General features: G+C 51.6%; 1 protein-coding gene across 9 annotated transcripts in view; it reads left to right on the top strand.

Annotated features, from left to right (window-relative positions):
* TMEM44 (transmembrane protein 44) overlaps positions 1 to 26,901 on the top strand; it is a 37,004-nt gene that overhangs the window by 736 nt on the left and 9,367 nt on the right. For 3 of the 9 annotated variants that reach the window (XM_070242717.1, XM_023623525.2, XM_070242718.1), the window contains exons 2-9: positions 2,452 to 2,578; positions 4,120 to 4,213; positions 5,349 to 5,515; positions 5,709 to 5,795; positions 9,815 to 9,985; positions 11,495 to 11,635; positions 13,615 to 13,719; positions 17,260 to 17,418. In XM_070242717.1, the coding sequence (XP_070098818.1) occupies positions 2,452 to 2,578; positions 4,120 to 4,213; positions 5,349 to 5,515; positions 5,709 to 5,795; positions 9,815 to 9,985; positions 11,495 to 11,635; positions 13,615 to 13,719; positions 17,260 to 17,418 (1,051 nt within the window). Of the gene's footprint in view, positions 1 to 2,451; positions 2,579 to 4,119; positions 4,214 to 5,348; positions 5,516 to 5,708; positions 5,796 to 9,814; positions 9,986 to 11,494; positions 11,636 to 13,390; positions 13,486 to 13,614; positions 13,720 to 14,467; positions 14,933 to 17,259; positions 17,419 to 26,901 lie in introns of those variants that run through there. The other 6 variants (XM_070242720.1, XM_070242719.1, XM_070242722.1 and 3 more) reach the window with 5 other exon arrangements.

Here is a 26,901-nt window from a genome sequence, read left to right as displayed (position 1 = left end):
CCGGATTCCACGCACAGGGAGGCTGGGCTGCGAGCCAGCAGGAGGAGGCTGGGCAGGTGGATGGGGCCCTGGACGGGAAGCCGTGAGCCCTGGGTTCTATTGTCAGCCTTTCCCCATTGACTCGCCGTGTGAGCTGGGCAACCGATAGAACCACTGGGCCTCATTTTCCTCACATAAACGGGGATGATAACTCATAGGACGCATGGGAGGATTAAATGAGTTACTACCGGTAAAGCCCTTAGTAAGTGCCCATGAAACGTCATGATTATTGCTCCGGCTCTGCCACCAACCTTTGGCAGAGGGCAAGGACCTTGGACGAGTCTCTCGCTGTTTCTGGCCTCAATTTACCTAAGGCCCTCTTAATTGGGAAGGTGGGTGGTGATGACCTGTCTCTGGCCACAGCCTTTGCCCTGGTCTGTCCAGCATCTGGAGCCGTCTGGCCGGGTGGTCACCATAACCTGGGTTCTAATGGTGAGCGCTGGTTAAAGTTGGCCTGTGGGTCTTCAGCCGCCCTGTCCCAAGCTCAGAAATCCACAGACTGGTACAAGCAATGCCCAGCATGGTGCCACCTAAATATTTCCTGGCAGAGCAGAAAGGACCAGCACCGCTGGGGGAGGCTGGCACCGCTCACCTTAGGCACTCGATGGAGTACCCTCGGGCTTGGTATTGTTGCGGAGATCCTGCAGCCCCACTAACTAGTCACTGGAAAACGAATACAGAGACACTTAGCACATTTACTGTGGGCTGCTGTTGCATTCATTTACTCTTTTAACCCCTGCCACAACCCCAGGAGGTAGGGACTGTTATTGCCCCCGTTTAGATGAGGAAGCCCAGGGCTCCTAGAGGTTAACTAACTTGCCTCAGTGAATGGGAAGAAGCGAAACCCCAGATCCTATTAGAAAGGGGCAGGCTTGTGAGGATTAAAGTCTGCAGATCAGAGGGTGGAAGCTAACAGGCACTTGACGCGCATGATCTCATTTGTTCCTCACAGCCGCCCTCGAGGTCAGCATTAGCAGACATTAGACTGTTAGATTACTAGCCTATGGCTTGGAGAGGTTAAGCACTCCCTCGAGAATGCCCAGCCAGTCGGTGTGGGAGCAGAGCCTCTGCTTTTCCCCCTGCCTCAGGTCTGGAGATGCCCGTCTGTTTTCAGGACTTCGTTCTCCCTGATCCACTGTTTGTCTTTGGGGACTGTATCTCCTCTGAGCTGTGTGTGGGCTGGCTTATGGTCAGCCCGGGATCCCTGACCCCTGAGAGCCGGGGAAGTGCTGAAGAGCAGCAGGTGCAGAGCAGAGCCTGCACGCGTGACATACCTTACCACCAGAGGCCTCCGGGTTCCCCTCTCCCAAATGGGAGGGCTGAAATAATTCTTTCTGATCTGGGCTAGCTCAGAGTCTCTAATTTAGAGTCTTCACTCCTAGGCCTTGTATCACTCTCAGGAGCCCGGGACCCAAATTCAAAAGGGTGATGTTCCCCCTGTGAGCTTCAGGCTTCGTCCGGCAGGTCAGGCAATGTTTGGGAACCCAAATAGTCTCCTATCCTTAGGCACCAGGGCTGACACCCAGAACGCCGCAAACAGTCTTAATGAGGTGCAGTGAGTACCGCCCTGTGGTTAAAGGTAATGAAACCCGAGCCGCTGTGGTCGTGCCTCGGTTTCTCCATAGAAATGGAGCAGGCAAACAACATGGTTTCCGAGATCCGATCAATGATGCCAAAGAAACCTCTGGCCCTGTCCAGCCTGTCTGCGTCTCTGCACTTGATTCTGGGTGTGTGGCAGTGGGGGGGGGGGGGGGGGGGGGGGGCGGCGTGGAAAGAGGAGAATAGGGAGAGAAGCCAGCAGTGGGGGACGCTAGTGGGAGGTCAGCCCACAGCGCCATGCATCTTCGAAGCTTTTCACTCTCCCTGTGTGGGAGAACATGCACCCAAATGAAATCACCTTGGATGCCGGTGGCAGAAGCCAGGCCACCCCACTGCCGGGAGGGAGTATAAGGACTTCACGTTAATGTCAAAGAAACCAGTTGCCTTTTTAATTTAGGCGGGTAACCCTGCTCTGCAGTTAACTGCATTGTCAAGTTACTTTTATAACTCTCCTGCTTCCTTTCAAAACATGAAACCTGACAGCTCGTTTGTCAGCACTGAGTGGTGGGTCATTAAATTGAGTCGGGGCGGGGGGTGGGGGGGGGCGTGGTTTGCAGGAGGAAAGAAATTCTTCATTAGAGGCGTTAGAGGCGAATGTCTCCAGGTTTCCTGGGGTGGGGCTCCCGCAGGCTTGTTGACCAGAGTCCTGGGAGTCTTTGATCCTTTCTTTTCTCGTCTGTAAACTGAGTCCAAAGACACCTGCTGATTACCTGGGGGGAAAGTGCTTCATGAAGACACAAATTCCCAGTGCCCTTTTCAGACCCTACTTTGGGAGCCCAAGCTCACGGCCCTGTCCATACCCCTGTCACCCAGGCTTCTCTATCTGAGATGTTCAAAGAAACCCAGACGGGACCAGATGGCGCCGTGTGCTGCCTGCTGCCTCCTGACCAGCCTGTGTGACACCGTCGGGGCGATTCTGGCCAGACAGCTCACGATCCAGGTGCGTCAGGCCCGCAGGTGACGGTGGCTTCTGTCTTGTTCTTTCACCATATGAGGAACAGTTTCACCTCAGGGCCCCATCCATCCTCTTGCCCCATAGCTACATGGCTCACTGCTTACCTCCTTCAAGTCTTTGCTTGAAAGTCACCCTTTTAATGAGACCTCCCCCGACCATCTGTTTAAAAGTGTGCTCTGCCTCTACCACATGCTCCAGACCCCCTCATCCTGCTCTGTGCTCTCCTGTAGCGTACCCCGAACCCACCATCTACTGTACATTCTGGTTATGTTTATGGCTTATCGTGTGTTAACCCCTGCCAGAATGTCCACTCCACAGGAGCGAGAATTTGTCTTCACTACTGAATCTCCATCACTTTGAACAGCAGCTGGCATATAGTCGATACTCCATAAACAGGGATTGTCCTTGTTACTGATTTCGAGCCTGGGGCCAGCCCAGCTCATGCAGGGGCGGCTGAAGCCTTTCCCAAGTGGTGATGCGGGCTTCGGAGCAAGTGAGAAAGGGTTTCAAGTTTTCCCAAAGTCTAGGCCCTCAGACAAACCTGCAGAGAAGGGGCCTATGCAAAAACACATACGCCAAGGAGAATCTGTTGGGCCCCAGGGTGGGGGTCCCTCATGGGGCTGGTCCTAGCCTTGTGCCCACCCAGGCAGACATGAAGAAGGGCAGCCTAGTGGTCGGGACCCAGATTTGGAGAGTTCTAGATGCTGCTGTGAGCACTCTTGTCTCAGAAAAGCATCATCTTTTGTTTTGGGGGCCCATTCTCATTGGCTGATAGGCTATAACAAGGCCCTGCTCAAGTCCAATAAAAACACCTAATATTTATTAAATACTCAGCTACGTACTTGGCACTGACAGCTTTCCATGTATTAATTCATTTAATCCTCAAATCATCCTATGACGTGGGTGCTCTTGTTACCCCTGTTTTAGATGTGTGGAAACTGAGGCATAGAGGGGTTCAATAACTTCTCTAAGGTCACCCCCTAGTAAGTGGCCATGCCAGGATTAAGACTCCAGAGCACAAGCTCTTCCCACCAACCGTCCTGTCATGGTGGCTGGGGCATTTGTGGGTGGGCGCATTTTATTTTCCTTCAGCCACTGGTCTAAGCACTTTCCATGTATTGACTCACATAATCTGCTTAACAGTCCGTGGGCGGGGTGGGGGGCCAGCGGGCACCGTGACTATCCCTGGCTTCCAGATGAGGAAACAGGCCCAGAAGAGTTCAGTGGCCACAGTTACGCAGCAGAGGCTAACCGTGTGGTGGAGAGTGTTGTGTAGGGTGCAGAGGGCTAGGTTCTGGTCCCATCTCTACCCATGGGCATCGGCCATAATGGGATTGGTCATTTAAGCGCCCCGTCTCCTCGTCAGTCCAACAGGGATGATAATCGACTCTCTTGGGGCTGGTGGGAGGCTCCCTGGAAGCACCGCATATTGGAAGAACAACGTGGTAGAGGAGATCTGGGATGAGAGACAATGTCATGGCTGAACGATGTTTAAACACCGGGTCTCTGTTTCCATCTGCTCCCAGGTTTTCACTGGTGCCTACCTGGCAGCTGTTGACTTGGTGAACTTTGTGTTCATTCTCTTCCCAGTCTGCGGCTCCAGATACAAGCCTAATTCGGGTGAGTGTGTGGCCGTCTGTTCCTGTCTTCATCTGTCAGGGCGCTGAGTGCCTACTTCTTGTCACACCCGAGCTGGGCGCCTGCCAGGCACAGGCGAATGAACGGGCTCCCTGACCTCCGCCGGATGGAGGAGACAGGGCCCTAAACGATCACTAGAGCTGCTAGTGAGGAGGTGCATGCACCCCGTGGGCAACCAAGGGAGGGAAGGGGCTGCAGGTGTCAAGGAGGATGAGATGTTGGAACTAAGACTGCAGGGAAGGGCATTCCAAGAGAAAAGAACAGCATGGGCAAAGGCCAGGAGGAGCGGTGGTGCGTGGCTTTGGGGATGAACAGTGATATCTCAGTGTGCAAGTCCAGGGTGGCCAAGCGAAGCCCCACACCTTCCAGAAATGGATGCCAGGAGTGGGCGCGGGCCACTTCAGGCAGAGGGGGCTGTAAGTCACTGAGATGGGATGAGTACCCTGAGTATGAGGAACTGGGAGGTTCCTGAGAAGGGGCAGCAGTGTCCTTGGCCACTTATCCCAAAAGGGGATGGTTGTGTCAGTGGGAAAATGTAAGATGCCCTCAGCTGCTGATGCTGCCCAGAGAGAAGCGTTCCTATTAGAAGTGATCAGAGGAGTACCTGTCTTACATTTCAAGGAGACTTTTAAAGACGGTGCTCCTGGTCCTGCTCACCATTCCGGTGCCCTGGCACCAACACGTTCACTCATTGATGCCCTCCCCAAGCTTGAGCCGGTTCTGCTCTGTGCCAGGCTCTGTGGATGTTATAGAAGCTGCCAGGGCACAGGGCACAGTGCCTGCCCTCAGGGCTTCCGGTCTAGGAGAGGCGACACTGTGTGTGCGCAGATACATTTGACAGAGGATGACGTCTCCCCTGCCTTGAACCATAAAACGCTTTGAGGGCCGAGGAAGGAGAACAGCGCCAGTCGTGTTGGGGGAAGATGGGAGGGAGGAGGAGAGACTTTTCCAGAAAGGTGGCACAACCACAGGGCCTTGAAGGCTGGAGGACGTGGCCTGTAGAACATGATGGGAGTGGTTCTGGCCTCGGGGCTGGGTTGACACCACTTCTTCCCATGCACCTGTCTGTCGAGCTCAAGATCCCAGGCGCACTGTGGGCTCTTGGTGTCTGTTGCAGGTCGGGGCTCCCGGGAGAGGAAGAGGAAGCGGCGGCTCAGGGCCAGCCTATTTGCCCTGGCCCTGCCGCTGAGTCTGGGCCCTGGCTGGGCCCTCTGGGCCGCTGTCCCGAAGGCATCAGGCCTCATCCGAGGGCCGCAGCGGAGGCTCCTGGGAAGCTTTCTGCAGGTGAGGCCGAGCCAGCCCTGGGGGCCGTGGGGGAGTGAGAGTCCTGTCCCCCCTCACAGTCCCAGCAATGCCCTGGGGGGAGCAGGGTTAGGCTTTGCTGCTGTTGGGAGGAACATACTAAAAGCAGGAAAGGACAGGTCTGGGACACGTGGGTGGTCTCCTCCGGGTGCTGAGTGCATCACTGTCCCCACAGGACAACACCGAAATCCTCGGCTACCTGCTGGGTGGCATCGCCGCCCTCGGCTCCTGGGCCTCCCGGATCCCCCCGCTCTCCAGAATCGTGAGCCCGGGGTTGAGGCTGGGACTATGGGCCACTGTGGCAGGTCTTAGGGCATCTGGGAGCATCCTTGAAGCTCCAGGTCACCCGGGCAGAGGGGTGGTGTCACCCTGTGTGTGTGTGTCTAGTGGGCAGCTGGCCCAGGGGAGGTCCTGAGGCCACTAGAGCCTCTCACGGGGGGAGAGCCCACTGCATTCTCTCCATTTCTTGTAGCAAATGAAAAGCAAGCTCTGGGGGAAAAGGCCCTGGGCTTGGATGAACAGCTGTCCCATTATGGAATGAGGAGGTTTTAGAGGCGAGAATCAAGCAGCCACTGGGGCTCTGTGTATTCGAGAGCATCGTGTTGGCATGTATTTTCCAAGCATGTGGCGTGAGGGAAGCCCTGTGTGGCCCGTCCTGTGGGGGTACAGATGCTCAGACGCCATGTTTGCCCTGGGGGAGCTCAGTCTCATGGAAGACACAGAAATGTAATGCAGGCTATTTTAATGCTCTCAGAAAGATGGAGTCAAAAGTTTGAGGTCTTGGAAGAAGGAGGAAAGGCTCCTACGCTATTCAAATGAGCGAGGATGAAGACTTTCACACTGCCAGGCGGTGGGGCACTGGAGAGCCTCAGGTTGGCTCCGAAGGGAAGGTGGGCTTTGAGGAGGCAGAAATGAGGGAAAGAAGAGAGCACGTGGGAAAAGCCACTGAAGCAGGAAAGTCCCCGCTGAAGAGCAAGATACTGGGGACGTGTGAAAACTCTGCCGGGAGGGCCTTGCTGACGGGAATGATGCCAGGCCCAACACCGGAAATCATGGGCCCATCAGTTAGTCTAAAAACAATCACTTGCCCAAGAGCATCGTTTACTAGCAGTTCCAGGAGAACAGGACTCGGGGATGGCAGGTGTGGAGTTGATCATGTGTGGGAAGCTCCTGCCTGTGCTGTGACAGCCGGAAACCTCATGGGACATGAGGCCTCACCGGCGAAGGTGCTGTCCCCAGATCACGGCAGAGGAGGGTGGCGAGCACTGCACTCGGTTCAGCGGCCCCTGGGGGGACTCCAGGGTGGCACGGGGGCTGGGAAGCTGCCAGGTCACGTGAAGATCTTCAAAGGAACTGGTGCAGTGCCCTGGCCATCTGTGTTAGTTTCCTGTGGCTGCCATAAGAAGCTATCCCAAACTCTGAACAGCAGAAATGTACTGTCTCATGGTTCTGGAGGCCGGAAGTCTGCAATCAAGGTGTCAGCAGGGCCGTGCTCCCTCAGAAGGCACTAGGGATGGGTCTGCTCCAGGCCTCTCTCCCGGCTTCTGGGAGGTCCCTGGCAGGTGGCAGCATGACTCCAGTCTCCCCGTGTGTCACATCCCATGGCCTTCCCTCTGCAGGTGTTTCTGTCCACCTTTCCCCTTTGTAGAAGGACACAGTCGTACTGGATTAGGGCCCACCCTAATGACCTCCTCTTTACTTGATCATCTGCAAAGACCCTTTTTTCAAATAAGGCCACGTTCACAGGCTCTGGGGGTTTGGGGGAGACAATTCAACCCATAACACCACCCCACCTCCAACAGCCCTGGGCCAACCCCACCACGGTGTCCCTCACGCTGCTTCATTTTCTTCTTAGTATTTGTCACAACCTGAAATTAGCTCCTTCACTTATTTACCAAGTGGCTGCCTGGTCCCCAGCGGAACATTAGTACCGTGAGAGCAGCGGCCTTGTCTGTTTTATTCCCACTGTATTCCGGGTGCTTGGGGCCTGCCCATGGTAGGTGCCAGCAAACACTTCTGAATGAGTGACTTAATCTGGCCTGGAAGAAAGGAAGCTCACGGATGCAGGAGTCACGAGGGCTGTCCTGGGGCAGAAGGAACAGCCTCTCCTCTGCACTCTCAGAGAACAGAACCAAGACCAGGACCAGAACCAATAACCAAGACGGTATTGGGAGGGCTACTCCCCATTCAGTAAAGGAAGAACTTCTTGGGTTAGACATTTTGCAAGTGCCTGGCATGTTGAGTGCCATCAGTACTGTTATTCCTGCCTTGGGAGGTAGTGGGCTCCCCATCACAGGAGGCATTCAAGCCTGATGCCTCCTTGGCAGGAGGAGAAAGTGAGATTGCATTGGGATTAGGCTGGACAATCTCTGAGAGGCTTCCAGCCCTGAGTGTCTCTGGTCTCATGAAGAAGGGCCCAGGGTCCGGTCTCCTTATTAAGGAGAAACTCAACAGAGTTTGGGGTGTTCTGGAAAGCCTAGCCAGCAATGTCTCAGACCCTGGATCCCCTAGGAGCTGCTCCTAATTTACCCCTCATGGGGGCACTGAGGAGTGGAATGGCTGGGTGGCTTTGGTGGGAAAAGTTCACGTTCTCCCAGGAGTGAGCCCTTGAACAGGACAAGGGCTGTTAGACTCCCGCTGAGCAGTGAAACATCGTGCTGACAGCACCTGGCTGCTGCGGGAGCTGTCGGAGGTGTGGCCTGCTTCCAGCCCCAGCACGGCTTTGCTAGGCAGCCACAGGCTCGCTCGGCCCCCAGCGTTCTGTCCTGACCTGCTGGATAAGGCCTGGCTGTGCTGGAGAAAGTCCTGCCATATCCTGAGTCACCGAGCCAGTTCCATTCTTCAAGCAGTTATTAAGCACCTACTGTGTGTCCAGACTGGCAGGCAAATAGAGCGCTCTAGGCCCTGGAGGGACACTGGGTTTGGAAGTGGTTGGGCAGTGTGAGTGAGCCATGAGTGAGCTGGCACGGGGGTGAGAGCAGAGGGCTCCAGCTTCCACCCACCCAGAGGAGCGGCAAGAACAAAGCCAAGGGGCAGGAGGCCCAGGGCCCAGCCCCACCCTGCACATCACCTCCCCTCTCTGGCCATCAGTATCCTCTGTAAAATGAGGATGGGTAGACTGAGGGACCCCAAGGCTTCTCGCCATAGCAGGGCTGACTGGCATGAAGATGCTTCCTGGGCTCTGTGGGGCGGAAGGGCTGATGGGGCGGGGGGCCGCCCACCCCCTCCCTGGCCTGGGTGCTGTCTCGCTTAAGGGATGGCAGGAGAAGCAGGGAGACCTGGGAACAAAAGTAGAAGAAATACAGAGGGAAATGTAACTCTCTTGAGGCATTTTGGGGGGAGTTAATTAAAATGGGGAAAATTGTCCAAAACATGCCCTTTTCCCTTGAATTTTTTCCATTCCCTAGCCAAGGCCTATATTATCTCTAAATATGGTCATCTAATGAGCAAACTCATTATAGATACAAATAATATAATTTATATTTATATATTAATTTAAATATACTATGTGATCATATATCTATTTGTGTATATACATATAAATGTATATATAAAGTGACTTCATACCCATAAACAATACTTACATATAAATATTATATGTTTTCTTTTGTTTCAATCAATATTTCCATTACTCATTCTCCAAAAATATACCCTTGGCTTCAAAGTTTCCAGAACGTTACGTGTAATTTTCCTGACCTTCCCCATTTGGCCTTGTTCAGAACTGATGGTCCCAAGAAGAGAGAGCTGAGCCTTGGCTCTTTGTAATTCAGTCCTAATTCTTCACAGCTCCCTCACATTCTCCCAGCTGACATTCACGAGCCCCGACCTGGGGCCAGGGGCCAGGGGCCAGGGGCCCTGAGATGGTGAGGACCCCAGCCCTGCCCTTGGGAGCCCTCTGTCTGTTGGGCAGACACATGTGTAAGGAGCTAAGTCATGATCTGGGTGAAACGCAGTCCACTGGAGGGATGTATACTGTGCAATGGGACCCGGAAGAGGGAGTTACTCACTCCACTTAGGGTAGAGATGGTAACCAAAGGTTTCCCAGAGTTGAGCTTAAGCCAGGTTCTGAGGGATGAATAGGAGTTCATCAGTTAAAGTAAGTGGCTTGAGCAAAAGCTGGAAGCCCAACAGAAGCAGCACCCTTGTGGACTGACCATGGGCAGAAGGTTTGCCCTCCAACCTGCTGTGCCACCAGGGGCCTGGGTCTTAGAATCCAGCTCCCAGGGACCTGCAGTGGGTGTAGTGTTCCTCCCCGCCCAGCCCCCTCCTCTCTCTGCCCAGTGCCGGGGTAGGACGTTTCCCTCCATCCACCTGTGGACCCGGCTCCTGTCGGCCCTGGCTGGCCTCCTCTACGCTTCAGCCATCGTGGCCCATGACCGGCGGCCTGAGTACCTGCTTCGGGCCACTCCCTGGTTCCTGACCTCCCTCGGCCGTGCCTCGCTGGACCTTGCTGTATCCACCCAGGCCCAGGGGGCTTGACTGCCTGTGTCTCATCTCCTTCCTGCCCACCCACCCCCCATCCCCCTTTCCTCTTACTGGATGGAACTCTCTCCCAGCGGCCCAGGAGGTGGTTTGAAGCCTGGAGCAGGCAGACACAACAGCAATTTGTAATTTTGTACTTTGTTTCCTTTTAAAAAAAGAATAGTAAGAATTATCTCCTGGCTGGAGCTCTGTGAAACAACAAAGGGGAGTGTGAGGCTCCTGGCCCTGGATCAGAAGAGCCAGGTCCAGTCTGGGGTCTGCTCGGCCTGGGTCGGTCCCCAGCCTCTGCGAACCTGTTTTCCTCATCTTTGCCTTGTTCCCTCTCAAGGCTGGGAAAGGGCTTTGCAAGTGGACCTGCCATGTGGGGGTGATCGTTGCCCCCTGTTCTCTTTGGTGCTGGAGCCTGGGCTGGGAAGCAGAGAGGAAAGCTGACAAGAGCTGCCCTTCGTCAGTGACTGCTGAGCACCTTCCTGCTTCCCTGGGCGGTGTTGGCTGATGCGTGACACCCCAGTGACCTTGGCATGAGCCTCAAGGGCAGGCTAGGCTCAGACAGTGGGCGGGCAGAGATGCAGGCAGTGAGTGGGCAGAGATGCAGGCACTGGGCGGGCAGAGATGCAGGCAGTGGGCAGGCAGAGATGCAGGCACTGGGCGGGCAGAGATGCAGGCAGTGGGTGACAGCTCTGCCAAGGTGGTGATAGTGTGTGCATGTCGATTTAGCATATGTAGTTCAGAAACTACGATGTTCTCGTGTACTGTGTTCGTTTCCTAGGGCTGCCGTACAAATTATCATAAACTGGATGGCTTAAAACAAGAGAAATTTGCTCTCTCGCAGTCCTGGAGGCCAGACATCTGAAATCGAGGCAGGGCCGCGCTCTCTCCGGAGGCTCCAGGGGAGAGTCTCCCATTGCCTCTTCCAGCCTCGGGTGGCTCCTGGTGTTCCTTGCCTTGTGGCTGCCTAACTTTAATTTCTGCCTCCGTCTTCACATGGTCTTCTTCCCTCTGTGTACCTCTGGGTGTCCTCTTCTTATAAGGACACCAGTCATGGGATTTAGGGTGCATCCTAATCCACTAGGACCTCATCTTAACTAATTATATCAGCAAAAACCCTATTTCCAAATCAGGTCACATTCTGAGGTTCCAAGTAGACATGAATTTTGGGGGGACGCTATCCAACCCACTACCGCTCCTGTCCCTGTAAGCCATGCCCTTCAAAGATGTTTTTCAAAATGCTTTTATTCAACAGCATTTACTAAGTGCTTGTCAGAGGCAGGGGGGTGCTGGGGGCTGGGTTCTCGAGGGTGGGGGAACTTAGAGAGGTGGCCCTGTCCTCGAATGAGCTCATGTCTGTTCTAGAGTTGACCAGGCAGGATAATATTAGGGAGGGAGAGAGCCTGGGGTGGGGCCCGTGGGGTGCAGAGGTGACGCAGCACTGGGCGGTTGAAGCGCTGTGAATCTTTGGGCCTTAACGCCACTTCTCAGATCATTTTCCTTTCCTGCGTGATGAAGAGCAAGATGAGGAGGGCCTTAGGATTCACCTCCGAAGCCAGAGGGAGCCCTGACACCCAAGCCCTTTTGACCTGTGCAGAGAAAGAGCAAGAAAACGAGGAGGCGAGGAACGAGGCAAGGTCTCATCACTGGAAAACCGCTGGTCCCACCTATGTGTTTGCAAGCAGAGCGGGCAGCGAGCCTGGCTAGGGCCAGGCCTGGGAATTCTGGGGGTCCCTCCGAGCTTGGCTAGTTGGTCACTTTAAAAAAAAAACCACTGTTTTTTAACACTAAGGGTGCCCTGAATAAATAGGATCCTCCATTCTCCCCATTACAACATTTTTTAAAGAGTTTTTTGATCACTTAATAAACTTTAATATATGCTTAGCAATGTAGATGAGTCAAATGGCCACTTATGCTATTTAGCAATTTACTTACTCATATATGTATTTAAATTCACATAACACATAAGTTAATATATTAATTTAGAAATAATGCGATTTTTGCCCTTATATTGCATAAAAACGTATTCTCATTTTCACATGCATCTTTGACATCATCATTGCCACCACTAACATGGCTTTTTTTTTTAGATGATATTGCTAAAAAGCTGATCTTTATAAGCATCGTTGACAGTAACATCCACCATTTATAATTAGTCGTACCACCAGTTAAGAGTTAGTATGTCTGGGGTAACCGTGCGTGTCTCCTTCTTTGACTGATTTAGTCAGTGACCTCTATCAGTAGCCAGAACTTATCCTAACTGAGGCGATTTGTCGTTGTCAGAAGTCCTTGGTTTCAAATAACCAAGACAGTACCTCATCAAGTCCTTGTACGGACTTGATCACAAAGCAGCTTCCTCTTTTCTAAGATCATTTTTTTTTTTGAGGAAGACTAGCCCTGAGCTAACTACTGCCAATCCTCCTCTTTTTGCTGAGGAAGACTGGCCTTGAGCTCACATCCGTGCCCATCTTCCTCTACTTTATACGTGGGACGCCCACCACAGCATGGCGTGCCAAGTGGTGCCATGTCCACACCGGGGATCGGAACCAGTGAACCCCGGGCCGCCGAGAAGCGGAACCTGGAACTTAACCGCTGTGCCACTGGGCCGGCCCCTAAGATAATTTTTTGAGGAAGAATTCTCACCTCTTATCTGGGCTCCTCACCGCCTTAGTTTCCTCTCTCAGAGAGTGGAAATGAGACAGTGAGTGAACCGGGCCCGCTGGCTGGGATGGGGTGCAGGGGAGTCAGGAGGCCACAGGGGCATTGGGACAGATCAAAAGGAAAACTACTCTTCTGTATGTTCTAGGCCTAAGAAGATAGTGGTGCCCATGACCAAGGTCAAAGGGTTTATACAGGTGCTTGGACCAAAGATCCAAGTTCCCATGAAGGCTATCATGGGAGGTTATTTTCATTCCATTCTGGAAACTCTTAGGAAATTATATCCCAAAGGGAGCTAAAATATTGAGAGAGAACTCTGTGTCTTAGCATTCTGAAGAAGGAAGGAGAAGCCTTTGCAAGCTCTTTAGCAGGCCCTGACAACAGTGGTTCTCAAAGTGTGGTCCCTGGACCAGCATCGCCTGGGAACTTGTTGGAAATGCAGATTCTAGAGCTGTACCCAGATCTACAGAATTGGGAACTGAGGTGCGGGTCCAGCGATGTATATTTTAGTAAGTCCACTGGGTGCTTCTGATGCACGCTAAAGTTGAGAAGTGCTGCTTTACAAAGCATTTATGTAGCGCCTACTGCAGTGGTTCCCAGACTCTGCCGTATGTTAGAATCATCTGGAGACTTTTAAGCTCTCCCATGCCCAGGTCATATCACTCACCAATTAAATCAGAATTTCTGGGGGTGAGAGGTAAACATCAGTTGTTTTGTTTTGTTTTTTAGATGCCCGGTGATTGCACTGTGCACAAAGTTTGGGAACCACTGACCTACTGTGACCTCAAAGAGAGAAATAAGATGTATCGTATAGGAAGCAGAAAGTGAGCTGTGCCCTAAAAGAACAGACAAAATACTGTAGGGGTTCTTTTGAAGAAAACAGAACCTTGTTTTAGAAAATGTCTCCTAACTTGAAGAATTCTCCTTTCTGTCTTCCCGTGTCCACTTGAAAGAATACAGATTGGGTGCCTCTCACCACACTACCGCGCTGCAAGTCACTCAGGATGATGGCAGCCATCAGTCCCTACATGGAGCTGACCATCGAGCCAGTGCAGCAGGTGAGTGGCCACAGCCCCGTGTCCAGAAGGTGGGAAGTAGTCATGGAAGGCTTCCTGGAGGAGGTGACAGTTTAGCTGCAGGATGGGCAGGATGAGGCAGGGAGGCATGTAAGAAGAGGAAGGAGTTCCCCAAGGCCTCAGTAGAGGGATCGATGGAGGGGAGTTTGGGAGATGACAGAGTGGAAAGGAGGCAAGGATGAGATCATCATACCATGGAGGCTGAACCATCATTCTGAGGGTCCTGGGAGTCCAGGAGGCTTCAGGACTAGAGACTCAGGGTCAGACAGGCATTTTAGAGCCATCACTCAGGCAAGGTTAGGAGGCAGACTAGGGGAGAGGAGATTAGAAGCAAGGCGGTCAGTGAGGGACAGTCATAAGTCCAGGAAAGAGGTGGGGTGGCCTGAACGAAGGCTGGGGCAGATGGAGATGCAGAGATGGAGTGGAGAGTTGGAGGGAGAGTGTGGGGGAGCGTGAGGATGTGGGGTGAGGGAGACCGAGGGCTCCAGATAACCCCCAAGGTCTGGCCTGCACGTGGGGGGTCCTCAGGAGGAAGAGGGCTGGAGAAAAGAGGGAAAGAGGTGACAAGCAGTCCACTCTGTTGTCCCACTAAGACTGTTCTTGTCAAGGTTACCAGTGACCTCCAAGTGGCTAAATCCTGCAGTCGTTTCTGTCCTAGTTGGGATTCCCCTCACTTGGCCACTAGCTTCTTCTGATTTCGGGGGCCCTCACTCTCCTGCCTCCCTCACAGGTCTCCTTTCCCCATCACGGCTGCTGGCTCCTCCTGGTGAGCTGGACTTTAAGGTTGCAGCGCCCCCAGCTCTGCCCCTGGAGGTCTCCCTTCTCTTGGTACACTCTCCCAGTCCCATCGTCCCAGCGCTCTCAAGACAGCTCTTGCTGGTTTCCCCAGAGTGAGTCTCCATCCTGTTCCTCTCCCTCAATTCCAGCCTTGGCGACGCCACATGGCATCTCACACTTGCCGTGTCCAAAACAATCCTGGACGTCCATGCCCAGACCCGCTCCTCTCCCCATCTGCCTCATCTCAGTAAACGACACCGCTGTCTGTGCAGCTGGTCAAGCCCCAAATTCCTCTCTTCCCCTCACTACACACCCATGCCCATCCCATCCCTTGGGAGTCTTGTAAATACTTTTAAAATAGACCCAGCAGCCGCCTAACTGGTTTTGCTCTTCAGTGCTATTCTTGTCCCACTGCTCCATCTGCGTCCAGCGGCCAGAAGCATCTCATACAAATGTAAATTACATCTTGGCTCTCTTTTGTTTAAAACACTCTTCTGCCTTCTCATTTCAGGCAGAATAAAACCCAAACTCCTTAGACAGACTTCCAAGACCCCACCAGCCCATCACCACCACCTCCCTGTTTCCATTCGCTTCCGCTCTTCTCTCCTCTGCAGCTGCACAGCATTTCTCTCCATTCCTCTGCCTAGAAAGCTCTTCCTCTTGATTTTTTTTTTTTTACACGGCTGCCTCTTTCTTGTCTTCAATGTTCCTTTCTCCGACAACCTTCCCTGACCACCCATTCAAAGTGGCCTCCACCCGTCTGTCAGATTGATTTATTACCTTTTTAAATGCTCTGAGAAGCTCTTATCGCTCCTTTGCCTTTGTTTGCTGTCTGTCTCCTGCTGGGGTATAAACTTTGTCTCCTCCTGGCTTGTTTGCATGGACGCTGGCCTGTCGGTCACGGGCTCCCCGTAAAGGTGTTGGAACACGGAGTCCACCGGGAGAGGCCCCGCCGAGGTGCCCGCGGGACACACCGGCGCTCAGGGAGAGCCTGGGCCCCAGAGAGAGGTTTTACGCTTTGTTGTTGCTCTTCCTCGGGAAGTGGTGCCGAGAACCCTGAGTGAGGTGTCAGAGAGGTTCAGAGAGATTCAGAGCCTGCTTTCAGAAGGAACAGCCCCCGGCGGCCAGGAAGCCCTTCTTCCGACCGGAGGGTACGTGGGTGGGCGATGGGGGAGCCCTGGCAGCCTCCGACCAAAGCTGTGCACTAGGAATTTTTAAATCGTGGAACTTCTGAGAAATAATAGTGCAAAAGTTGCATTCGCTTTAGCCCTTCCAGGACCTGAATCTTGAGGGGATGCCTGCTGGAGAACAGACTCCGTGAAGGCAGAGTGGGTCCTCCTCCGTTCTCTTCCGCTGGGGGCCCGCCAGCACTTTTCTGAGCAAATACTTCCGCTCGATTTCTTCCTTTTGTGTCCACCAGAGGGCGAGAGGGAGCCTGGAGCTCCCTGTCCAGCCTGGGGAGGAATCCTCCCTCAGCTCTAGGGCTTCCATTCCCCTGGTACTCTGTTTACTGAGGGTAAATACTAACAGCCATCGCTTCCATGGTGCTTATTGTGGGCTGGAGTATTGGTCCATGTGCTTCACATAGATTAACTCTTTTAAGCCTGGCAGCCAACCCCTGACATATTATCCTCATTTTACAGATAAGGAAACTGGGGCACAGAGAGGTTAAGCACCTTGCTCCGGGTCACACAGTTTGTCAGTGGTAGAATCAGAATTCAGACCTTTATCTGCCGAGTATGTACCCATAACCCCTATGAAATACTGCTTCTTACTTGACATAATGGCTGGCACCAAGGGTTCACAAATAGTTGCTTTTTAAAATTATTATTAACCCAAATTCTCGTAACAACCCTATGAAGTAGATGCTCTTATTATTTCTGTTATTATCATTTATTAATAATTTTGTTGTTTTAAAATTGAGGCACAGAGAGGGTAAGTCAGTTGCCCAAGATCCTGTAGTTAGAAAATCGTAGAAATTGGTTTCATACTGTCTTTCTGCTTCTGGGACCTGAGCTTTTATAAAGAGAACATGTTCTCTGTGCTGCCATTTCATGCCTGCTCGTTAGCAATTTTTTTCTTTTTTTCGTGAGAATGTCCCCACCGGCAAGGTTGTGGTGCAGAAGGGACCCTGTTGCCATGTGTATTGATAGAAGTCCTGTTGGGACAGCCACGTAGAAGTGGGCAACAAGAGCGGCACGGGGCTCCCTCATCTTCCCAGCCTCCCCTCCTGAGCCACCACCCTAAGGAGAAATTGTCCAAGAGATGCAGCCTGGGTCGGAGCTGCGCTGGGGGGCCGAGGGCCCTGGCGCCGTGGCGTGGGTGGCTTGGAGCATTTGTAAACTCCATTTTCTCTGTTGACTCGGGTGTGGTCAGGCCCTGGGGAGTTTATATAGACTCTGGGACTGCTGTTGCTGGGAGCCCTCTGCCTCCTCGCCTCCCCGACCCCGCTCAGGGGCCGCCCAGAGCGCTGCCCTTGTCGCCTTTGCGGACTTTCTCCGCCTGTCCAGCCGACTTTCACGTGAAACTGTGTGCTCACCCCATCCACGGCTGGAGCCATTCATGATGTGGGGTCCAGTACAAGTAGCTGTCGGGGGTATTTACATCTGAGCCCCGGGGACATCCCTACAAAGGAGGCCAGGCAGGATTACCTTTTGAATACTGGAGTACGTGCATGCTTTGACCATTCAGAAAGAAAGAAGTCAACTCAGTCTCCCCGCCCGCCGTTTCCCACACACCTTGCAGGCAGGCTGCAGCGCCACCAGGCTGCCCGGCGACGGTCAGACGAGCACCGGAGACGCGTCCCTGCCGGAGCCCCCCTCGTACCCTCCCGTTCAGGTCATCCGGGCCCGCGTGTCCTCCAGCAGCTCCTCCGAGGTGTCCTCCATCAACTCCGACCTCGAGGTACACGCTGTCGCCTGCCGGCGGGTGCATGGGCGTCCTCCTTTACCAGTGCTTGCTGGTCCTCCTCGGGGCGCGCCCTGCTGCTCGCTGAGCCGCCGCTAGCCTCCCGCCTGCTGAATAATCAATGGGCATCTGCGGGCTCCCGCAGCCGCTGGAGGGGTTTCCCCGTCCTGTCCCTGCAGAGAGAGGTTTCCACGGTCACATTAGTCAGAGAAACACTGCATATTGCAGTGCGGTCTTGAAGAACCACTTGCACATTCAAGTATTACAGAAATAAACGCATGAATAATTAACTTTGAAAGCGTCTCGGTGTTTCCCAAACCCATTTGACCATGGAAACATTTCTTCTCCCCAAGGGGCACCAGCTCCACCCTATGGCGCTGTCGGGGTCATAAACAATGCCTGGTACTTTCATAAACTTTACCTCATTTTGAGTTTTTGGATCTGTGAACAAAACACATGTCACAAACTAGTGTAACTCTCAGGGCTGAGCTGTCCTGTTGGTCCCACAGCTGTGTCTCCAGCCCCGTTCTAGGAGGAAGTTTCCTTTGTCTGTGGAAAATGAGAACAAGGACAGTGTAGTGGACATGTGGTGTCAGCAGAAGGGGGTCAACAGTCTTTTTGAGGGGAGAACGACTGTCTTTCATTCTGGGTTTGTCTTCTCTTACTATTTTGGTGTTAAAATGCCCTTTGATGAAATGATAACAATAGTAAGTGGATGTTGGCATTCAGGTTTTGGTTTTGGTTTTAGTGGCTTTTTTTGGCAAAATAATAAGTTAGCCATCCTGAGTAAGTCCCTCAAATTTGGTGAACCCATAGCAGACCCTGAAATTTGAAGACCCAGAGCCATTGATCTATGGGGTAAAGTCCAGATTCCTTAGTGTGAGGTTCCAGACCTTTCACGCCTGCGCCAGCCTCGTGCCCCTCCACTGCCCTCATCTAAAGGTCCACCCTGGCTGTGGACTGTTCCCCTGTCCCCAGGCCTCTGGGCCTTTCCTTCTAGGGTTTTCTCCAGCCCAGTTTCCATGTGTCAGAATCCTACCCAGATGCCACCTCCTGTGTGAAATCACCCCCCTACACACACACGCACCCCAGAGATTAATGGCTCCTTCCCTTGTGTGCCCAGAGCATACACCTCTCTTACACAACTTCCATTGTCTGCCATGTAGCCTGGTGAGCTGTCGGGGCCTGTCTCCTCTGCCATGCTGCTCCAGCTTTCAAAATCAGCCTGGGCTACCTTCACTTTTCTCTGTCCCTCCATCCTGGAACACAGCTGGTCATGGAGAGCTGGGTTTTGAATGAGAAATTCTGCACCAGACCAAGGACCATTTGGGGTCTGCGTATCCCCATGTCATTGGGTGTTGTTTATTTCTTGGATCCAGTCTCGGGATATGTAGGACACCCAAGGCACGTGGCTTGGCAGCCTGGAACCAGCAGACTTGGCAGAGCTCTAAGGCGGGAGGGAATAGAATGAGCCTGACAGCAAAGTGTTCACTGAGGAGAGGGGTCAGTTAAGTCGGTGAGTCAGGGAGGGCCCAGGAGAGCTCTGTGGAAACAAGGCCGACTGTTGTCACCCACCCTCAGTTGAGGTAAGGATTGGACAGTGACCTTGAAAAATTCGGAAATTTATTTTTGTGGCTGGTTTGGGCCATTTCCGTGTTTTGTAGTTCCTGCTCTCCCCCTGTTGAATTCCCCTCTTCTATTGTCTCTCTCGTTTTAGACATTTTTTAAAACTACATATATAAATTCCAAGGGGACAGGGTCACACTCTTAAATTAGGCAAATGGAGATGAAGGCTTTTGCCCATGTTAAAAGGAATATATTTTCAGAAGCAGCTGCCCCAGCTCACCCCTAGACCTCTCCCCAGGACAGTCCTCCAGCTGCACTCCCTGAAACATACACACTACTCCAAATGACAGGGCCACCGCGGCCTGGAGGGACATCGCCTTAGGATTTCAACAAACACATACACTGGCAGGTCAACGGGGTGGCACAGGTCCCATACAGACTGTTTAATGTGTGAACAGCAGACAGCAAAGCTTTTGTCAGGTGTGTGGTCCGTTGGGCCTTCTGCGAACCTGTATTTTCTGTTCTTAAAAGTAACACCTGTTTATTATGGAAAATTTGGAAAATGTCAAGAAGAAAATTAAAATTAACCCACAAGGCCACCAACCAGCAGCTGCCTCCCAAGGACTGGCTTCTGCAGGCTTGACAGCCTCGCCTGTTTTTTGGAGCAATATTCCTGAAAGGTCCTGGTTCCTTTGTGGCTGAAGGTGAGCGAGAAGGTGTCTTTTAGCCGATGAGTGTCACTCCTCGCTTCACAGGCCCGTGCGGTCACTCGTTCAGCAAACGTTTTCTGAGGGTGGGAATTTAAAAGAAGGATGCAGGAGGACAGATGGGCTGGGCTGAACCCACCTCACAAGGTGGACAACACTTGTTAAATTGGTCACAGTCGAGAGTCTGCTCCTCGCCTCACTCCTCCGGACCACACGCCCAAGGGACCAGAGCATATGGCTGGAGGCTGGGCCCTGGGGCGTCACCTCCTCTGGTCTGTGCCTTCTCTTGCTCCCAGGTTGCACAGTTTAAATATTTCTTGGCATTGGAATGAGATACCTGGGGCATCTGTCCCCACTCTGGGGCTGCCCCACCCCCACTGTCCCCCTTGGACTCCCTGAGGTGGGCTTCTGTGCCCTCAGCCACCTCGTGTTGTCCCTGTCTGTTGCTGACCACCTCTGCTTCTGCTTGACCCCTTGGGTCCAGAAGAGAATGCTTTCCAGCTCCCGCTGTGCAGGCCTGGGAGCCTGGGAGCCACTCTGTGTCGTTAAGGTGATGTGTTCATGTCTTCTGTGGTCCTTTATGACTCTGTAACTTAACTCTCAGATGGCGGTTTTATGTCCGTGTCTTGGGGACACGTACCAACTGTTTTGAACACCTGCTTCCTGCAGTGCTGGGGGAGGTGCCCCAACCGTGCGCTGCATCCACGGCACTCTAGCTCACGGAGTGTTTTTAAATCCCTTAATAAGAATCACAGGACTCATTGCTAACAGTGACTGTGTGCGTGCCATGGGCCAGGCACCATATGTTCTATGCTTTACCAGCACTGTTCATTGAATCCTCTCGACAGCCCTGAGGCAGGCACCTTGGTTATTCTTGTTTTCCAGAAGAGGGGACTGAGAGTCAGTGAGTTTAGGTAACTTGCCCAAGAAAACATTATTAAGAATAGGTGGCTGACCTGGGATGTGGACACAGCTCCACTGGCTCTGAAAGCCCCGTGGTTACCCCCCACTGCCTCGGCAGGCACTCTTCCCCGGGAAGGTGTGCAGGACCACGCTTATTATCCATCACTCCCGCTTTACCGATGAGAAAACTAACTCTCTCTCCAGGGGTCTTTCCACTCACCTGTGCTCTGCCTGGGTTCTCGGAGAGCACCTGGTCTAACAGGATAAAACATTGGAATTTGCAAGTCATTCCAATGATGGCAGAACAGCAGAAGGGTGGGACAGAGACAGATAAGGCCGTGGGGGCTCGCACGGAGGGAGAACTTGGATTATTTCCAGCTTTCCTCAAGCGTCCACTGGCTGGGCTGATCAGGGCACCCGACGAGTGATGTCGGAGCCTCAGTGTGACCCATGACCCTGGAGAGAGGACATTTGCTTGGGCTGTGTGGATCTCCAGACATCTCTACACGAGGTGGCACACTCTCAGAGACTGGATCCACTCGTTCATTCACTCACTCGCCCATTCAACCCCCGCAGCCCCACTCCTGGCTCAAGCCTCCAGAGGGCGCACTGAGCAGAAGTGGAGGAAGGTTCCTGTGTTCGTCATCTGGGTGGGGGCCCAGGCCCAGAAGGAGCAGAGCACCCCGGAAAGTGCCCTTCTCACTTTCGGGGCAGCCAGCGCCTGTCTTATAAGCACTGGGTTGACTTTCCCCCAGCGTTGAAACTGTTCCTGTGCCTTTTAAAGGCCCTTTTTTGTTTGTTGGTTTAGCCTCTGGGATACAAGCAAAGATTGAGTCCAGCTTTGTGATGAAAGAGTGTTTAGTCATTTTTTTCTTCTGTGCTAACAATGCCGTAGACCTGTTATAAGAAGCTTTGTGGGAATTCTGCAAGGAGGCTGTTTCTGTCGTTGGAACAAAGCCTGCATGTTGGAGAATGACTGTGACCAGAGCTGGTGCAGTTGTGTGTGTGTGTACGTGTGTGTACGTGTGTGGAGGGTAGGAACAGAGCCAAACCCCAGATTGCTGAGTCTGAAGAGGGTCAAGTCCCAGCCCGTGTGTCCCTGCTAATTCTCTGCCTCAGGCTCTTGACAACCAAGACTGCTTGTTCCCTCTCCAAACCCTGCTTCCAACACCAGCAGACAGGACAGATTCCCTCGGATGTTTGCCATTTTTACAGCCAAATCCTTCTTTTAAGAAAAAAAAAGACTTATATATATTCATAGAGAGAGAAAGAGACTATGAAAGTTCTAATTTCAGAAGAAAATACATGTAAGTTTGAAGAAGGAGGCCAGAACATTGCAGTAGGTACCAAAGGCCAGAAGTCAAGTCCAGGACACGATGTCTGCCCTCCCCAGACCCGTTTCCTCCCTGGAGAGGTGGAACCACCTGTCATGAGACAGTGAGAGACAATACTTCCCCAAATGTGTGGGGCAGTCAGCTGGTCACGTGGGGCTGAGGAAGGAAGCTGCACTGGGCCCTCAGACGGAAAGGGGCTGTGCAGGGGAAAGCGCTGACCAGGAGCGGGACAGACACAGGGGCTTGTCTGGGCTTGCTGACTGGCCAGGTGGCCTTGGCCTGCCCCAGACTTCCTGGGTTTTAGTTTCTCCCTCTGTGAGTGGGAATCATGAGACACGTCCTACCTATATCACAGAATGATTGTATGGCTGCAGTAGGGGTGCCGTTGTGGCTTTGCAAGACTACTAAACAGGCCACACGCAGCCTAGCGGAAACGGGCCGGAAGTGGGCTCAGATACTCACTGTGGCCCCTATAGCCACGGAACCGGCAGCGCCCATTCATTTCTCTGCACCTGCTCCGAAAGTGGAGATGGTGACCTCAGGGAGGGTGGTGAGGCTCTTACGAGGTCGAAATGTGAAGGAGCTTCTACCGCAGCAGACCACTGTTCCCACAATTGCTCATTGTGAAACCCCAGCTGTGGACTGGGCCATCTTTAAGGTCTCACTTAGGAACTCGACCCTAAGTGTCAAAGTGCAGCGCTGGAGGAGGTGGGTGGTGGTTAGTCACACGGATCCGGTTCTTATAAGCAGAAAGGCTTCCATCAGGAAAACAAAAGCATCAGCCACCAGCACAACGTGTTAATGTACCTCAAGGGCACGGGAGCTTGGGCTGTTGTGTCTGCTTGGATGCTACTCTCAGAAAACCTCCTCTGGCCCCTAAATCCAGGAGAGAGCCTGATTGCTTCCACCTGGACCAGTGCAGGCGCTTCCGACTAGCTCCTGCCCCCATCTCTCCTCCTTTCTTTGCTGTGCTACCCAAGATCTCCCCAGCACTCGCCCAACCCACAGCCTCACTGCTCTAAGGCCATCTGTGGCTCCTTCCTGCTGATAGCTTAAGTCCAGACCCTTTAGCCTGACCTCCAGGACACTTCACCATCTGGCCCTGGGTCAACTCTCCAGGTTCCTCTTTGTGCATCCAGCCAGCTTTCCCTTCTCTGGATTCCTTGGTTTCTCTTGGTCTTCTCCTTCTGCCCTTCAAGGCCCTGGCTAAATTCTGCTTCCTCCAGGAAGCCTTCTTACACTGCTGAGTAGGTTGCTAGATTTAGCAGACAAAAATACAGGATGTCCAGTGAAATGTGGATTTCAGATAAGCATACCTCTGCTAAAACCTTGTTATCTGAAATTCAGGTTTCACTGGGAGTCCCGTGTTTTATCTGGCAGCCCAGCTCCCGAATCAAACTTGACTGCACTCGTTTCCCGTCCTTCCCTAGGCCTCTTCTTCAGTTCTTCAGAGCAGCATTTGAACAGCGAAATTTCTTCCCAAATATCAGGAATATATAATGTTATATGTCAGTTATATCTCAATCAGACTGGGGGGAAAAATGATTAAAAGAAAAACTAGAAACATAGGGGCCGCCCAGTGGCGTAGCGGTTGAGTTCGCGCACTCCACTTCTGCGGCCTGGGATTCGCGGGTTTTGATCCCGGGCATGGACCTAGCACTGCTATGGCGCTGTGGCGGCATCCCACATAAAATAGAGGAAGACTGGCACAGATGTTAGCTCAGGGCCAATCTTCCTCAAGCAAAAAGAGGAAGATTGGCAATGGACGTTAGTGCAGGGCCAATCTTCCTCACATACAAAGAAAGAAAGTCAGGAACAGGAGCCAAGGTTGCCAAGGCCTTTCCCACTGGGATCTGGTCTAAACACAGTTTGTATCTCCTGTGCCTGGAGTTCAGAGGGTCTCGCTCCCACCCCCTGCTGCCCACCGTTTTAATGCACACAGCTTCTCCGCCTCAGCCCTTTCTTTCCAACCTTGGGATGTGCCTGAAGTGAAGCTGTGTGTCATCTTTGTAAAGGAAACGCACCCGCTGTGGGTCCGAATTCTTCTCTCCCTGCTCCCGTTCACGATGGGCCTGTTCAGAACTGAGCGGAGGAAGGTTTGAGTAGTTAAACCACCCAGGGTGACCGAGAAGGTGGGGAACATTTTGCTGCAGAAGCCCTGCTCTTTCTTGCATACAGCACTTCCCGGCCTGTGAAGCCTTTCCCACCTCACAGCCCTTGTCCCCACAGCAGCCCAGGGAGGAGGTGCAGCCTGGTGAGTTTGGGCAATTAGAGAGGAGGAAAGAAAGCGTGGGGAGGTGAAACCGTGCTTGACCCAGAGTAAGTGCCTTAGAACGGCTTAATTAACCAAGGAGATAGAAAAGATGAAATGTTGCAGCATCTGGTGTAATTTCTTAAAGTCTGGAAGGTACCAGGTCAAAGGAAACTCTACTTAATGAAATCTAGGAGAGAATTGTAGCTGGTGTGTATCTGGCCAGTCTTAAACTTTATAATTAGAAGAGAAAAAAGCCTTATCATCGGTCCTGAGTCCAGCACCGTCTCACCTCCCCAGTCTTGGGGGAGTCACTTCTCCGCAAATGTAAGAGGAGGGAGTTGGACATGCGGTCTCTGAGGGCCGGCCCAGCTCCCATAGTCTAAAAGAGAAGCCTGGAGTGTGACCTTGTTTCCTCAATGGCTAAGACACACCTCAGAGTCTTCAGGAACAAAGGAAAAGTCACCGTGGGCCCTGTGGACAGGGGCTACAGGATGCTTCTTGATTTCAGAAGCATGAAAGAGTGTGCATTTAGAAATGAGGTGAATTGAAATACTACATGCTGTGGGTCACAGAGGTGCTGGAATTGTGTTCCCAGAAACCATTTAAGGATATGTGAAATGCTCGTTATGTGTTAAGGGAGAAAAGTCATTTGCACGATTTGATTTGTGTGCGTGTGTGTTTCACAGGGCTATTCAATAACTTGGTAGAGGCTGTCTTTTGGGGATAGGATTATGGGCGATCTTTATTTTGCTTTTGGAAAGGAAATTTCTATACAAAAATGAACACATTTTGCTCTTGAATTGAGGAAGACACTATAAAATGTTATTCGTTTTTACTTTTCAGGGGAGTGAGGAGAGACCTCTGTTACAAAGATTTGGGTTATTTGTACCCCTTGGGCACATTGTCATCATGGGTTTAAAAACTAACTTACAAAAGGAGCCCTGACTCCTGGCCCCCACATGAGGGCACTCTTCTTAAATCGTAGACGGCCTGCGATGCTGAAGATAGGGAAAGGAAGGCTCAAGCTTTCATTGCAAGCCAGTTGGGGGACTCTTAAGCTTTTTGTTTGCTTGGCTTTAAATAAACTTTTTTATTTTGGAATACTTTTAGATTTCTAGAAAAGTTGCAAAGGTAGTACAGAGAGTTCCTGTGTACCTTCTTTCAGGTTCCCCTAATGTTAACATCTTACACAGCCATGCTCCATTTGTCAAAACTGAGCAATTAACATTAGTACATTATTATTACTTAAACTACAGATTTTATTTGGATTTCACCGATTTTTCCATTAATGTTCTTATTCTGTTCCAGGATACAATCCACTGTATCACATTGCACTGAGTGATTTTTTTAACAAACAAACAGAACAGCCACTCATTGTGGTAACCACAGATTACTGTTTCTATTTTACATGAACATTTGTATTTTCTAAAGAAAGGTGAAGGTTAGCAATTTTTCTTTCATTTCTCTTTTTATTTCCATTACATTTGTAAAAATTATTTAGCTTTTTGAACCCCTGTGTCGTCAACATTTCTTTTTTTTTTTAAAGATTGGCTCTTGAGCTAACATCTGTTGCCAATCTTCTTTTTTCTCTTCTTCTTTTTCTCTCCAAATCCCCCCAGTAGATAGTTGTATATTTTAGTTGTGGGTCCTTCTAGTTGTGGCATGTGGGACGCAGCCTCAGCATGGCTTGATGAGCCGTGCCATGTCCGCGCCCAGGATCCAAACCCTTGAAACCCTGGGCCGCCGAAGCACAGTGCGCCAACTTAACCACTTGGCCCCAGGGCCGGCCCACATTTCTGTCTTTTGCAGTATGTACGGAACCATCATTTTTAGTAATTTTGTGTCTTCTCCATTAATCTTTTTTTTTCTTTCAGTTTATGTTCCTTCCAGCAGGATGTCATTAAAAGATGAATACTATGGAATTATCACTAATTTTGTTAGGTATAATAATGTTATTGTGCCTAGGATTAAAGAAAATGTCCCCAACCATGACATACATACTGAAGTATTTACAGACGAAAGTACCTTAAAATACTTCAGCAAACAAAATAATTGGGGAGCTAGAGCAAATAAAACAGGATGTGTCCATTAGATTATTCTTTTACTTTGCATATGATGGAAAATCTTATAGTTAAAAAATTTTTCAAAATGAAAATTTAAAAGACAGTAGAGGCTTTGTTTTAATGGACAATGCCAAATCCAGCGGACCGTTCGGATTGGCAGCTATTCAATTTAACGGACATTCACAGATCAATATAACAGACATTTGTAGGTTCATAGCTCTGGGTCAGAAACACAGGTCTCGCACAACTAGAAGGACCTGCAACTAGAATGTATAACTGTGTACCGGGGGTGCTTTGGGGAGAAGAAGAAGAAGAAGAAGAAAAAAGATTGGCAACAGAAGTTAGCTCAGGTGCCAATCTTTAAAAAAAAAGCCAAAAAACCCCACAGGTCTCCCAGGCACTGCACGAGCTGCTGGAGGAGAGTGCGGACGGCGATGCCGCCCTTCGAGAACCTGAGTCAGGTATCTGTGAGGCTCGGGGCAGAACCAACCGTGCAGTCAAGGCTGATTAAAAACGAATCTTGGCAGGTAGCAAATACCCCATAGTTTCAAGGTGGGGATTTTATTTGCATCTCTCTTTCTTAGTTTTATGGGTTTGAGTTGACTCATCCCAACCATGTGGTTAGTAAATGGAAGATGATTTATTATTATTCT

Source organism: Equus caballus, chromosome 19 (assembly GCF_041296265.1).
Source record: "Equus caballus isolate H_3958 breed thoroughbred chromosome 19, TB-T2T, whole genome shotgun sequence".
Classification (NCBI taxonomy): Eukaryota; Metazoa; Chordata; class Mammalia; order Perissodactyla; family Equidae; genus Equus; species Equus caballus.
The sequence above is the reverse complement of the archived record's forward strand: the minus strand, read 5'-3'. Positions and strand labels throughout refer to the sequence as shown.